This window comes from Staurois parvus, unplaced genomic scaffold (genome assembly GCF_062004578.1).
Source record: "Staurois parvus isolate SC_StPar_1 unplaced genomic scaffold, SC_StPar_1.0 ptg000355l, whole genome shotgun sequence".
NCBI lineage: Eukaryota > Metazoa > Chordata > Amphibia > Anura > Ranidae > Staurois > Staurois parvus.
Genome location: NW_028318151.1, coordinates 803,838 through 820,185, shown reverse-complemented (window position 1 = coordinate 820,185; position 16,348 = coordinate 803,838). Strand labels below are relative to the sequence as shown.

Genomic DNA, 16,348 nt, shown 5'->3' with positions numbered 1-16,348 from the left:
CATTTACCAGCCGATCCTACAACCCACAAGGAAGGAAGCTGGAAGAGTTATGACACTCATCTAATAGCGGGAGCTGAAGGGAGCACGCTGTAGACAAAGCCATTCTACGTCTGTGTAAAATAATCCAGTTCATGTGGAAAATAAAAGATCTTTCTGTTTCACGTATCATATGTCCTGACGCTCTGAAAGAGGATGTAACCTAAAGTATACTGACATTTCAGATGTCTTTGTACTGGATTTCTTAGACAGGAAAACTATACTTCACATATTTGAAAACAACTCAAAATTGTTTTATTTTGGTGTTACGACCTTTCGGTATATTTAGACCAAATTTTTTTTATAACAGGCTTTAAAACCCAACTCCCCGAAACTTAAAAATTACCCCCATGCAGTGGGTTGTGCCTGCATTGCAAGGGTTACATGCTAGGGGACACAGAAAAGAAGCTGTATTTACCAAAACCTCCACTCCTCTGCACTGCTAGACCAGTCCCACAACATCTTCTCCCCTGTGCGTCGGCAGTCTAAAGGTCCTGATGTCATCAAGACCAGTGCACGGTCCATAGCCCTCCATTGGATGAGGTTGAGGGACAGTCCACCAGTGGAAACACCATCTGTTGGGGGAGCAAGGATGAGATAAGTTAAAGTGTTTCTCCTCCTCTCTAGACTAGACAAGCAGTTAACCTTTACAGTGCAAGGGCAGTCCCACTGCGAGAGATAATTTTTAAATTTCCAGCCATAGGGCTTTAGAGAACTGTATAATTTATAAAAATGTTTTCACTGTGAAATATTATTTTTAATGCACGGAATTGGCTGGGGTCGTACAGCATAATGTTCTGGAGTTTTTCTCCATTCGGAAGCCACTGCATATAGCTGACCCATAGACATGAGTGGCTGTTTCTGTTATACACCAGTGCTTGCAAAAACCTGCATTTGCATACATACATAAGATCCTGCATATTTAGATACACTTTAAAGCTGAACTCTGAACACAAAAACTCTCAATTAAATATATTCCTCTATAGCCACTAATGATAAAAGTCCGCTCTGTGCCAATCCAGTTATTACCCTACAGTGGTAGTAAACTCTGTATTTTGATTTTTACCTACAGGTAAGTTTATAATAAAGCTTACCTGTAGGTTAAATATCTCCTAAACGTACACCATTTAGAAGATAGTGGCTTGGTTGGCAGCTGGCAGCGCATGCGCTCTGCAGGAGCCGCATACCATATTCCTTCCTGTGCCGTGGCCATGACATCATCTTTCAAGTGGGCACAGTCCAGAAGGAGGAAGAAAAGAAAGCCTCTGCAGCAGTGACTGCGTGCCGCTGGATGGCTTAGTTTCAAGGTACAGCTTTCATAATGTTCTAATATGTGATGCATACTAGAACATTATGCCTTTACCTTGCAGGGAGAAAGTTTTTTTTTTTTAGTTTTAGAGTTTACTACAGCTTTAAAAAAGTAGCAGTGACATCATCACTGGGCTTCCACTTGCTCAACGAATAAAATTCAAAATACTAACAACAACTTACAAAGCCTTCTACAACTCTGCTCCCAGGTACATCACCAACCTGGTCCTAAAATATCAACCGAACCGCTCTCTTCGATCCTCCCAAGACCTTCTGATCTCTAGTTCCTGTGTCACCTCCTCCCATGCTCGCCTCCAAGACTTCTCCTGAGCTTCTCCCATCCTATGGAACTCCCTACCCAAATCTGTCCGGCTGTCTCCTAATCTATCCACCTATAGACGATCCCTGAAAACCTTTCTCTTTAAAAAAGTCTATCGTGCTTCTACCTAGTAAACTGCCATTTATTTCCTCCATCAGCTCATCCTCCCACAGGTATTACCTTTTGTATCACTCAACCCTTCCTCCTAGATTGTAAGCTCTAACGAGCTGGGCCCTCTGTTTCTTTTTGTACCAAATTGTATTGTAACTGTAATGTCTACCTTAATTTTGTAAAGCGCTGCTCAAACTGTTGGCGCTATATAAATCCTGTATAATAAAAAAAAATAATATTAATATAGTTTGTGCAGAGAGCAGAGCTGTAAGAGGGACCCACAGGCTCCATCCACTACAGAAAAACTTAGAAGGGGCGGAGATAAGACCAGTCTTCCTGCACAAGGAAAGAGCAGCACTGACTGGTCTTTATAACAGCAATCTCCCACCCATAGGCAAGGTTGCACACTGGATTACAGCACAGATCTGGAAGAAATACACAAAGCACACCAAGACTGAATTAAGAACACACATGACTCTTGTATTTTTATAGCATATCCTTATCCCAGAGTTCAGCTTTGAGCTTATTTGATCAGTGAGCCTTTACTTCCAATGAGATATAGGCTTAAAGACATGTGCCCACTAAAGGATGTGGAAGAGAATTTCTGATTGGCTGCTGTGGTTACTATTCATGTACTGCCACTGCACACATCCTCAAAGATACAGCAAATCATTGTACTTTATTATTAAATACAATCAGATAAAATGACAATGGTTAAAACAATGCGGAATGCATAATAATTTATTTTGTCCTAATATTTGAAGAAGGGTGAATCAAGGTTTTGTTTTATTATGTTAATAGAAACTCTTGTGTTTTAGCGTGCCCTCCTGGACACTGGGGCCCCAACTGTATTCACACCTGTAACTGCCATAATGGAGCATACTGCAGTGCATATGATGGAGAGTGCAAGTGTTCCCCTGGATGGACTGGGCTCTACTGTACTCAGAGTAAGATTTATTATTCAAATTAAAGGGATATCATGTATATAGTAATGTATGAGAATAAGTATCAGGATGACCAGTGACTGGGCAACACTGGTAAAGTGCTCACTATATAAAATTCTGACATATTATAGTCAATCAGTCAACTACAAACAGTTCACATCACTTTACGACATACATGATATGTAGAGGTAGACGTGATACAGTTTCTGCACTATTGTCTGTAAGATGTTGTACTTTTGTCCCTAGGGTGCCCATTGGGATATTTTGGAAAAGAATGCTCCTTGGTATGCCAGTGTCAGAATGGTGCTGACTGTGACCACATAACTGGACAATGTACATGTCGTACAGGATTCATGGGAAAACACTGTGAACAGAGTAAGTCTGATAGATGAGCTCTGAGAGATATTGCCTTAGTATGGATAGAGTTTGGAGAGTCATCAGTGTATCTAATGTTAAATGTTTTTTAATTCATTTAAAATTCCTGAAATATATTTACATCCATCCAGTAGTAGTATTTTGGTTAAAGTGAACGTACCAAAAACTAAATTGCAAAGCTACTTATTTTAACCCCACCACCACCACCAACACACACACACACACACACAAAAAGACTGTTTTAGGTCCAGCAGATGTAAAATGATCTAGGTCTATAATTCCCCCTTTCTTACTTTCAAATCCTGCATTTGCACCTGACTATGTATTCCTTTGTGCTCTGCATTGTACTTAGAGTGTCCACCAGGAACTTATGGGTATGGCTGTAGACAAGTGTGTGATTGTCTCAACAACTCCACGTGTGACCACATCACTGGAACCTGTTACTGCAATCCAGGCTGGAAGGGTACAAGATGTGATCAAGGTGAGTGTGTTTAACATTTTCAGCTCAGTACAGGAGGCTGACATCAAAACAGAGGTCCCAGTGGTTGAAGTGAACCTGTGCCCAGACTATTCACACACCAGTATTTACACATTCTGGACAAGCAGTAAAAGTGTTAAAAAAAAGCCCACATTTGCCTCTGTAGCTATAGGTGTTCTGGAGAAATTAATTTTCAAGATCACAACAGAAGCACAGCAATCTCCACTCTTCTTGGCAGCCTGCCTGCTTCTGATGTAAACACACAGCAAGTGTTTCTAAGTTGTTAGAAACTGACTGAAACTTGACTTTAGAATTTTTGTTGTGTTTATATCTTAGAGACTGAATTAGTTTATAGTACAAGCAGCTAGAGAGGTTCCTGATGTCTTTTTTTTATTTTTTCGGGATCCTTTATATTTGTAGTGGTGTTCACCACCCTTCTGTAATTCAGGAAAGGGATTTCTTTTCAGAGGGAAGTTGATGTGTCACTTGGATCGTTTGTATTTGGCTTTTTAAAATATCAGAATAACCACTTCCATGTATGAAAATATCCTGGGGGACTGCAGGACTTATGCATGCTTTGACATTTTAACATGCGAAGTCCCAATTTAAAGCAGCCTTGGCAGACTCCAGTCTCAGTGATGATTGTAACAGGGTTTTACAGTTTCATCTACTGACACAATGTAATACTTTTATGTACATAAATTATTTCACCATCTTGTGTTGCGCTCCTTATTAATTAATATCTCTTTAAATACTTGTAATGCCAAAATAAATAATAATATATTTCTTAATGATCAAATATAAAAAAGTTGCATAAACATAAATTCATAATTTTCATAAATTCATATATAATAATAACTTAACATATTATTAATCCATATTCGTGATTGTATGATAAATTATAATTAATTGTGAATCTTAATTTAGTGAAAAAAATATAAAAATTTAAAAAATGCCGTGAATAAATACTCGTATAAAATAAATAGATTAATTTTAGTGCAAAAGCATAGTCCCATTAATCAAAGAAATATATATAAAGTGACTCTGTGTCCTAATAATCTTGAATCCGTGACTGTGTTTGTGAATCCTCCAATTAGTGCAGATGTAAGCTCACCTCCTTATCTGCCTGCAATTAGGCTATATGCGCTTTTGGTCCACCTCCTTTGGAACCTGCTTGTTTAAGATTTCTCCTCTTTAAATTATGGAACAGGGATATCCTTTAGTACTGATTTTCCTCTCTGGAGTTGATCACTCCTCACGGTGATACAGACCCCTATAACCTCCTCTCCATACGTTTCTCCACATGCAGGAAAAAAATGCCAAACATAGTGTTTTATCTTTTTAAAACACTGCTTTATTCCTTCCAAGTAGTACACTCACATATAGTGAAAGCGATATAAGGCAATCCAATGTATAGCGTATCCTCCGCCGACCATTGAGTCATGTACCCGCCGTCTATATAACGATCCGGCGGGTACAAGCAGTGGTTACGCCACTGGTCACGTGGCTTCATCAGGGGGTGACCCCCTGATGAAGCCACGTGACCAGTGGCGTAACGCGTAGGGGTGGGGCTGCAACGTCACTCGGAGATAGCCGGATCGTTATATAGACGGCGGGTACATGACTCAATGGTCGGCGGAGGATACGCTATACATTGGATTGCCTTATATCGCTTTCACTATATGTGAGTGTACTACTTGGAAGGAATAAAGCAGTGTTTTAAAAAGATAAAACACTATGTTTGGCATTTTTTTCCTGCATGTGGAGAAACGTATGGACAGGAGGTTATAGGGGTCTGTATCACCGTGAGGAGTGATCAACCCCAGAGAGGAAAATCAGTACTAAAGGATATCCCTGTTCCATAATTTAAAGAGGAGAAATCTTAAACAAGCAGGTTCCAAAGGAGGTGGACCAAAAGCGCATATAGCCTAATTGCAGGCAGATAAGGAGGTGAGCTTACATCTGCACTAATTGGAGGATTCACAAACACAGTCACGGATTCACAATCAGTCACGGATTCAAGATTATTAGGACACAGAGTCACTTTATATATATTTCTTTGATTAATGGGACTATGCTTTTGCACTAAAATTAATCTATTTATTTTATACGAGTATTTATTCACGGCATTTTTTATATTTTTTTCACTAAATTAAGATTCACAATTAATTATAATTTATCATACAATCACGAATATGGATTAATAATATGTTAAGTTATTATTATATATGAATTTATGAAAATTATGAATTTATGTTTATGCAACTTTTTTATATTTGATCATTAAGAAATATATTATTATTTATTTTGGCATTACAAGTATTTAAAGAGATATTAATTAATAAGGAGCGCAACACAAGATGGTGAAATAATTTATGTACACAGTGGTAGTTATGTGTTGGGTGTTTGCGATCCAGTAATATTAAGGACATATTCTGTCCTGAGTTGTGCTATAAGGTGGATATTTGGTAGATACTGCTTGGCTCGCAAGATACATGTAGATTTACTTTTATGTACATAGTTTCATCTGAGCAGCTGTTGCTGCCAATCAAAGGCTTTTTCTATGATCTACTGGTATTTGCAGCTATACAAAACATAAAAGGTGAAAAAAGATTTATAGGTCTCGTTCCTAGTTAGCCCTAATTGAAGTATATTTAAACCTAAGAACAAAATATAATGTATTGCACTTTACCAGTCTGTAGATGTGGTGGCACATTAGTTTTCTTTTTTTAGGCCTAAGCACATTTTCTGCAAGTACAGAAAATATGTGTTAATTTTGCCAGAAACCTAATACCCTTGTAACTGCTTGAGCTGTGAACTGAAATCTGAAATCGGAGTTGCAGTCATTTTTGTGTTTATTAAAAGTCAGCAGCTACAAAAACTGTAGCTGCTGACTTCTAATAAACACACACTTACCTGTCCAGGTGTCCAGTGATGTTCTCAACCTCGGCATCCCTTTTCCCCTTCTCTCCTCCACGGCGCCGGCATCTCAGCTGTGGGCACCAGGCTGTGAGAGCTTGCAGCTGATAGGCAGCACTGATAGGCGGCGCTGACTGGCTCTGATAGGTGGCACTGAAAGGCAGCTCAGATGGGCACTGATATGTGGCATTGATGTGCACTGATAGGCACTGATATGTGGCATTGATGGGCACTGGCAGGTGGCATTGATGGGCAATGACACGTGGCATTGATGGACACTGACAGGTGGCACTGATGGGGCTACACTGATCATCAGGGCACACTGATCATCAGTGCCTTGATGATCAGTGTACATGTCCCCTCTGAGTAATGCCGATTACCGGCTCTCCTCCCCTCACGAGCTGTCAGTGGAATGTTGATAACCGGCATTTCCTTAATTACATGCTATCAGCTGTGATTGGACACAGCTGATCACATGACAGAGCCAACGTCATTGGCTCTTTCTGTTGACCGGTGAGCCCCTGTGTCCCAGCGACACAGCGCACCACCGATCGCCGCGCTGCACGCCCCCAAGGGTGCACATGCGTGGTTAGAGTGGGAGGACATCATATGACGTCATCTCAAAACGAGAGAACCGCCTTGCACCCGTCATTTCCTTATATGGCGGGTGGGAGGCGGTTAAACAGTGTTACCATCCTTCCCAGTTGTCTTCTGTGAACTACAGAACACGTTCCCCAATGTTGTGAAGGTAAGGAGAGGAAGAGCTGTTTGTTGTCCAATATCAGGAGAGCAGTTTAGGATGATAATTCATAGATACAGTACGATGAGTGACGTTGTCTTCTTAAGACAGGAAGTGTGTTACTGACAGGATCAGCAAATAAAAAGAAAATAAAAAAATCCTGAAAGAGGAAAACAAATGCAGCCATCACATCTAAGGCCTGGAAGGCTGTAATATATTACATTTTGTTTCTTAAGTTCAAAGAGACTTTAACCTCGTTTCCCTCCTATTCTTCTTCTTCATAATTCATTGCATAGCTAGTTTTCTTTTTTTCAGATCTTTTTTTATTTCTTTTAGAATATCTATACAAGCTGTCCTAGGGCTTGTTGAAAGTGTTACTAAACCCACAACAGTAAAATCAGTCTGTATATGTAGTAAAACATGCTTGTTATACTCACTGTGGAACCTAAGGGGTTAATCCTCCACATTGTGTAAAAAGGCTGTTTGATCCTTTCTTCTCTACCCCTCCTCTTGTTCAAATATCCATGCTGATAAGACAGACTGAACCTGTAGCCCTTCTGCACATGCTCAGTTAAGTGTGTATTGTTAGAGAGTTTTTTTTTTTGGGAGAGTGCATGTGATCAGCACAGGGCCAATCAGCACTGTCCAGACAGAGGTTAGGGATCTGCATCCTCCTAGAGCAGAAATAAAACTCCTCCTACAAGTTTTAACCAGTGCTCAGCTGAAGTCACAAGACTGCTCTAACTGCTGACAAGAAAAGGTATTTAGCAGTTTATATTTACTAAAATAATTGCATTTCCATGTTCTGTGTACTGTGGGAGATCAGATATAGTGAATGCAGGGTCCTGGGTTTAGTAACACTTTAAGCTTGTGTTGACTCTCTGAAGAGCAATCCACAGTGAATCATTTTTCAGAGGGCTTGTGATGGGCAATGAGATAGCTCCTCACTATCTGTGGGAACCACTAAAATCCACCACCACCACCTCAACCGCATGCATTGCAGGGGTGGTTGCGGCACATGGGTCACATTCAGCAGGCAGTAACACAACAGCAGAGATCATTTTTGCCACGATACAAATTTGCTGTGGCATGTGTTTACCCCCGTATGGCTGCTGTGCAGCTTAGGGAGGAATGGATGCAGGGTGGTAAAAATGTAGCTGTTCATTTATTTCTGTGTATTATTCTTTGGGAAAAAAAAAAGATACATATATTTTCATTTGTAAATAGGCCTGGTCTGCAGGTTATTCAATAACTTAATAACTATTAATACTGAATAACTCTGCAGATCCTTTTCCAAAGTGTTTCATTTCTATTGCTGGTATAAAACAGGTTAATACTTTTTAACTTTCCAAAATTCTGTGAATGAAGATGTTATAATATGCATAGAATATATCATTGTCTTCTACACACTGAGCTGTCTGTATTGTGAATTGGTGGCTATGATAAATCCATGAATCATCCTCTATAATGTCCTCTGTTCTCCTGTGCACCGTCTGAAATCTGACTTGATTTCCACTTTATTCTTCTGTTATTTCACTTCCAGCTGTAATGATAATTGTCGGGAATTTGAACAGCCTGACCCGCACTAGTGCAGCGATCCCTGCTGACACCTACCAGATTGGGGCCATTGCTGGCATCATTATCCTAGTCCTGGTTGTCCTCTTCCTGCTAGCACTCTTCATCATCTATAGACACAAACAGAAGGGCAAAGAGACAACTATGCCAGCTGTAAGCTACACCCCCACCGTCCGCGTCCTCAGCACAGACTACACTATCGCAGGTAATGAACACGTATTACAATTTCCATTCATGTCTGTGTTACTAATCATGCATCATTTCAGGTGGGAACATTTCATCTTGACTTTATATATATGAAGTCAGGAGGATAATATGATTTTCATCTATCCGGAAATAAACCACATCTAATGGAAGATGTGATTGATGATAATGATGATGAAGCTATAAGGCTGTTATCAGTTTTCTGTTTTATACAAGAAAGCTGTGCAAAAAACAATATTGATGTGCAAAGTGCAGTAACCCATACCAACCAATCAGAATGTATCTTTCAAGAGTAATGATTTGCTTTATTGCTATTAGTTGCAGCACAAAACTACTGTGTGCCTTTCTTTTTGAAGAGCCTGCCCACCCAAGATTTAGTATTTAGTCGATTAGAGAGAGGAGCCACTTAATGGCTTCTTATGGCTAGTTATCATGAGATTTCGGCACTTGAGTTCTCAGGACTGCACTCCAGCTGTAACCAGCACAAGGGGTTTCCACTCTTTCCCAGCTGGATTTATTGTAGCTTTTTATTATGGAAAGTGCAGCAGGAGGAGTGGGAACACCCTCAAATGTCCAGGAACACTCCAAACTCTAAGGCGGGTACAGGGGCGGACTGACAACTCATGGGGCCCCCGGGCAATAGGGGATCATGGGGCCCCTGTGTCATCACCCACACCCAAAAAAGCCTATGAAAAAGTCAATGAAGGGTACCAGGGGCATCTCATGGGGCCCCCTACTGACCCTGGGCCCTTGGGCAGTGTCCAAGTGCTCGAATGGTCATTCCGCCCCTGGGCGGGTAGCAACAGTGTCAGGTACTATGGGGGGAATTTCCCACGCTATGTATACACTAACACAATGGTATAATGCAGGGTAAAAAAAATTATTATTATTATACAGTATTTATAAAGCGCCAATAGTTCGCTCAGTGCTGTACATTACAAAGGGGGACAGAACATGTGACAGAACAATACCAATACAATGCAAAACATGAGGGGATTGAGGGCCCTGCTCTTTCGAGCTTACAATCTAGGAGGGAGGGGATGGTGGCACAGGAGGAGAAAGCTGTGGGGGATGGAGTGGTAGGAAGAGTGGAGGAGGTCGGCAGGTTAGCAGGGGGTGGGGTAGGCTTCCCTGAAGATGTGGGTTTTCAGGGTGCGCCTAAAGGAGAGGAGAGTAGGTGATAATCTGATGGGTTGGGGCAGGGAGTTCCAGAGGATGGGTGACACCCTGGAGAAGTCCTGGAGGCGGGCATGGGAGGAGGAGACCAGGGAACTAGAGAGAAGGAGGTCTTGTGAGGAGCGGAGTGTGCGTGCTGGGCAGTACTTGGATATTAGGTCGGTGATGTAGTTCGGGGCAGTATGGTGGACAGCTTTGTACGTCAGTGTTAGGATTTTGAATTTGATCCGTTGCGCAATCGGAAGCCAGTGGAGGGATTGGCAGAGGGGAGTGGCAGAGATGGAGCGGTTGGAAAGGTGAATGAGTCTGGCAGCCGTATTCAGGATCGACTGAAGTGGGGATAGCCAGTGGTGAGGCAGGCCAGTGAGGAGGGAGTTGCAGTAGTCGATTCGTGATATGATGAGGGAGTGGATGAGCTGTTTAGTGGTTTCTGGGGTTAGGAACGTGCGTATTTTGGCGATGTTGTGGAGGTGGAGTCTGCATGAGTTTGTTAAAGATTGGACTTGGGGCTGGAAGGATAGGTTGGAGTCCAGAATGACACCAAGTACTCTGGCCTGCGGGGCGGGTTTGATGGTGGCGTTGTTGGATGTGATAGAGAAGTCAATGGGGGGTGGTGTCTGGGCTGGACACCACTAAATATCTTAGGGCCAGTTCATACTACATGTGTTTCAGTTGCTTTTTTTATACATCCAAAATGCACAGAAAATAGGTTATATGGTTTGCAGTGTCATAGTTCACATCAGTGCTTGCAGTTCCAGTGTGTTCCGATTGCAGAAAAAAAAGTAGAACAGGCTCCAGTTTTTCTGCACAGAACTGTACTGGAACGTGGTAAAACGCATCAAAAACGCACTGGAACACATCAAAACACACCAAAAATGCACTGGAATGCACATGCCCCTATTTAAATTGTAGAAAAAGGGGAAAAAATTAACTGGAATGCATAAAAAATGTACTGGAACACACCAAAAACGCATCAAAATCGTGCATGCAAAAACGCATCCAGAACGCATCTGAACTGCGTTTATATAGTGTGAACCAGCCCTTAAAGCCATTCTTCACTCTAGAGAAAAGAAAAAAGTCATCAATAAGTCTTCAAATCTGTAGCTGCTGACTTTCAGGGCCAGTTCACACTACAAAAATGCACTCTGGATGTATTCCAGATAAGTTTTTGCGTACAATTCACACCACACGCAGTTCCAGGGCAGTTTTGATGCAGTTTGCCATGTTCCAGTTTGGTTCTCTGCAGAAAAAATGCAGCATGTTCTACTTTTTTTTTCTGCAGCGGAAATTGACTGGAACTGACTGCCCTAGTGTGAACCAGGGCCATTGAAATACATGGAAAACACTGTGCATGCATTTTTGATGCAGAAAAAAAGTGCACTGAACTGCATCTAGTGTGAACTGGCCCTTAATAAATGAACACTTACCTGTCCAGGGATCCAGTGCTTTCCTTATCCAAACTGATTCTTCAACAGTCTTTGGGTTCCTAACACGGGCATCTTTAGCATGGGAAGCCGATTAGGACAGCTTGCTGCTTTCACAGGCGGCTTCCTACTGCATATACACGAGCTGCACTGTGTTTTGTGAATGGTCCCGCAGTCTTCTGGGACCTGTGACATGTCCCACAAGACTAAAGGCAAAGAGATGGGGGGCTGAATTCCTGCTTGGATTGCCTAGGCCAGTGGTCTCCAGACTGCAGCCCGGGGGCCAGATGCGGCCCCTTGCTTGCTTTTATCTGGCCTTTGGGGCATTATTCCCCCCACCTTCAGCAACAATGGGGCACAGTTTCCACCACTGACACCAACATTGGGGCACTATTCCTTCCACTGACACCAATAATGGGGCACTTTTCCTTTCACTGACAACAATAATAAGGCATTTTTACTCCCATTGACACCAATGATGGGGCACTATTCCTCCTACTGACACAAATGATGGGGCACTATTCCTTCCACTGACACCAATGATGGGGCACAATTCCTCCCACTGAGACCAATGATGGGGCACTATTCCCCCCACTGACACCAATGATGGGGCACTATTCCCCCCACTGACACAAATGATGGGGCACTATTCCCCCCACTGACACCAATGATGGGGCACTATTCCTTCCACTGACACCAATGATGGGGCACTATTCCTCCCACTGACACCAATGATGGGGCACTATTCCCCCCACTGACACCAATGATGGGGCACTATTCCCCCCACTGACACCAATGATGGGGCACTATTCCTCCCACTGACACAAATGATGGGGCACTATTCCCCCCACTGACACAAATGATGGGGCACTATTCCTCCCACTGATACCAATGATGGGGCACTATTCCCCCCACTAACACCAATGATGGGGCACTATTCCGCCCACTGACACAAATGATGGGGCACTATTCCCCCCACTGATACCAATGATGGGGCACTATTCCCCCACTGACACCAATGATGGGGCACTATTCCCCCCACTGTCACCAATGATGGGGCACTATTCCCCCCACTGACAACAATAATGAGGCATTATTACACCCACTGACACCAATGATGGGGCACTATTCCCCCCACTAACACCAATGATGAGGCACTATTCCCCCCATTGATACCAATGATGGGGCACTGTTCCCCCCACTGACACCAATGATGGGGCGCTATTCCTCCTACTGACACCAATGATAGGGCACTATTCCCCCCACTGACACCAATGATGGGGCACTATTCCCCCACTGACACCAATAATGGGGCACTATTCCTTCCACTGACAACAATAATGAGGCATTATTACGCCCACTGACACCAATGATGGGGCACTATTCCTCCTACTGACACCGATATGGCACTATTCTCAATTGGGTATTCTTTGCAAAGTGAATTTGCTACATCCACAAGCTAAGAAAAATTCCCTTACAAAGTGCCTTTAGTAAATCAACCCCAATGTGTCAGTTAGACAATCTTAATGGAAAATTCTCATCAAAATACATTTTCAAAGGGTGAGAGTAGACATCTTTAGCATGGGAAGCCGATTAGGACAGCTTGCTGCTTTCACAGGCGGCTTCCTACTGCATATACACGAGCTGCACTGTGTTTTGTGAATGGTCCCGCAGTCTTCTGGGACCTGTGACATGTCCCACAAGACTAAAGGCAAAGAGATGGGGGGCTGAATTCCTGCTTGGATTGCCTAGGCCAGTGGTCTCCAGACTGCAGCCCGGGGGCCAGATGCGGCCCCTTGCTTGCTTTTATCTGGCCTTTGGGGCATTATTCCCCCCACCTTCAGCAACAATGGGGCACAGTTTCCACCACTGACACCAACATTGGGGCACTATTCCTTCCACTGACACCAATAATGGGGCACTTTTCCTTTCACTGACAACAATAATAAGGCATTTTTACTCCCATTGACACCAATGATGGGGCACTATTCCTCCTACTGACACAAATGATGGGGCACTATTCCTTCCACTGACACCAATGATGGGGCACTATTCCTCCCACTGAGACCAATGATGGGGCACTATTCCCCCCACTGACACCAATGATGGGGCACTATTCCCCCCACTGACACAAATGATGGGGCACTATTCCCCCCACTGACACCAATGATGGGGCACTATTCCTTCCACTGACACCAATGATGGGGCACTATTCCTCCCACTGACACCAATGATGGGGCACTATTCCCCCCACTGACACCAATGATGGGGCACTATTCCCCCACTGACACCAATAATGGGGCACTATTCCTTCCACTGACAACAATAATAAGGCATTATTACGCCCACTGACACCAATGATGGGGCACTATTCCTCCTACTGACACCGATATGGCACTATTCTCAATTGGGTATTCTTTGCAAAGTGAATTTGCTACATCCACAAGCTAAGAAAAATTCCCTTACAAAGTGCCTTTAGTAAATCAACCCCAATGTGTCAGTTAGACAATCTTAATGGAAAATTCTCATCAAAATACATTTTCAAAGGGTGAGAGTAGACATGTGCAGAACAAAAGAATTTGTTTCATTTTGGATTGATTCGTTCAGTTCCTAATTTCATTTAGTTGTATTCGTAACAAAATTTGTTTAGTTTCATTTTATTTATTCGTTTTTGACTGGATTCAGATTTTTCCAATGGATTCAAAGTACTTGAATCAAAAACATTGAAACAATCCAAATTCATTGTTAATAAATAGCTGGTTCTATTCTATTCAAAATTCAAATTTCGGAAGATGTCTATATTCTTTCTATTCTATTCTAATCTATCCTATTTTTTTTTCTATTCCATTATATTCTGTTCTTTTAATTTCTATTCTGTTCTTTTTTATTCTATTCCTTTATTTTCCATTCTATTTTATTCTATTCTGTTCTATTATTTTATTTTCTATACTATTCTTTTCTATTCTATTCCTTTATTTTCTATTCTATTTTATTCTATTCTTTTATTTTCTAGTCTATTCCATTCTTTAGTTTTCTATTCTATTCTATTTTACTCTATTCTATTCTGTTCTATTCTTTTCTTTTTGAAATTTGAATTTCAGAAGATGGCTATAGCCTTTCTATTCTATTCTATTCTATTAGTTTTTTATTCTGTTCTATTTTATTCTGTTCTATTCTTTTCAAATTTCAGAATTCGGCTATATTTAACAATAATACGCATATTATTTGAAGGAAATCAGCAATATTCAGCAATACGTTTATATTTCAAATTTAATTTTGTTTCTAATTCGCTTTGAAATCAAAATTTTGTTTCATTATTTCGGATTTCTTTAAATTAGTTACTATTGTAATTTGTAAATTCGAACAGGTTGCACATGTGTAGGTGAGAAGGTGTACTGCATGAAACATGTTGAAGGGTTAAAGTGTTGTAGCAAGAAATGGTCTTTTGGAAACCTGCTCAGAAATGGTAGAAAATAGAAGTTATAGAAGATATGTGAATTGTAGGACGTGTTGTCCTGCTGTATGATGTATCTACTTACATCTTTTGGCTCATAACCTCTTCTGCACAACCAATCATAGTCAAGTAATGTTCAATTCAGGGCAATCTTTCAATAAGGGTAGTTAATTGTAAATGAAAACCCTTCAGCTGTTTAACCTCTTCATGCCGGCCGAACGCAAATGTGCGGCCTCCCGGCGTCTGGGCCTAGACGCTGAGTGATCGCACATTTGCATTCTATTAAAAAAAGAACATATGTGCTGAGAGCGTGTGCCCTGCGCGCTCCCAGCACTCATGTCCAGTACTCACGAAAAGGTCCCAATCTCCTCCTTCGATCGGGACCTTCCCCAATCATGTGACATGACGTCACGGCGGTCACATGACCCTAAACCCTGCTCCGCCTCCCAGCTTCTGAAACCCTTAAAGGGCCGGGAGGTGCCGGCGTGAAGGGGTTAAAGCATGCACACCTGTAAATTGCAACAAACCTAGTTTAACCTGGATTGTATTATTTTCATCTATAGTATTCTACCTGTGCTACAGTTCAGGGGTCTCCAAACTTTTTAAACAAAGGGCCAGTTTACTGTCCTTCAGGCTTTAGGGGGGCCAGACTGTGACCATTGGGAGAAGAAAAGGTCCCATCAGTGGGAAAAAAACAATGCCCCATCTTTGGTGTCAGTAAGAGAATATGTGCCCCATCGTTGGTGTCATTGAGAGAAGTTGTGTCCCTTTGTTGGTGTCATTGGCAGGAATTGTGTCCCATTATTGGTGTCATTGGGAGGAATTGTGCCCCTTCAGTGGTGTCATTGAGGGAAATTATGCCCCATTGTTGGTATCAGTGGATGAAATAGTGGCCCAAGGGACAAATAAAAGAAAGTAAAGGGCCGCAGTTTGGAGACCATTGCTATAATTCTTAGATTAATTAAATTAGATTAAGATAAACCACATATAAAAACACGTTGAGTTGTATATAGAGAGATGAGTATAGACGGTACACATGAAATTATGGTATGTATTTAAAAGTCAGAAAAATAATGTATTGTGACTTGCTATTTTGTTTTAACTGCAGATACCCTTCCACACACCAATGGGGGAAATTCAAACAGTCAGTACTTTTCTAACCCGAGTTATCACACACTGAGCCAGTGCACAACCGGTCCACATATCAACAGTATGGACAGGATGATGGTCTCCAAGGTAATAAAAATGTTAACTTCGAATACTATATAATGAATAGTATAATGTTA

General features: G+C 41.8%; 1 protein-coding gene across 2 annotated transcripts in view; it reads left to right on the top strand.

The window, feature by feature from the left end:
• MEGF10 (multiple EGF like domains 10) overlaps positions 1 to 16,348 on the top strand; it is a 200,294-nt gene that overhangs the window by 161,899 nt on the left and 22,047 nt on the right. For both annotated transcript variants that reach the window (XM_089684764.1, XM_089684765.1), the window contains exons 17-21: positions 2,593 to 2,721; positions 2,965 to 3,093; positions 3,446 to 3,574; positions 8,773 to 9,009; positions 16,171 to 16,298. In XM_089684764.1, the coding sequence (XP_089540890.1) occupies positions 2,593 to 2,721; positions 2,965 to 3,093; positions 3,446 to 3,574; positions 8,773 to 9,009; positions 16,171 to 16,298 (752 nt within the window). The remainder of the gene's footprint in view (positions 1 to 2,592; positions 2,722 to 2,964; positions 3,094 to 3,445; positions 3,575 to 8,772; positions 9,010 to 16,170; positions 16,299 to 16,348) is intronic.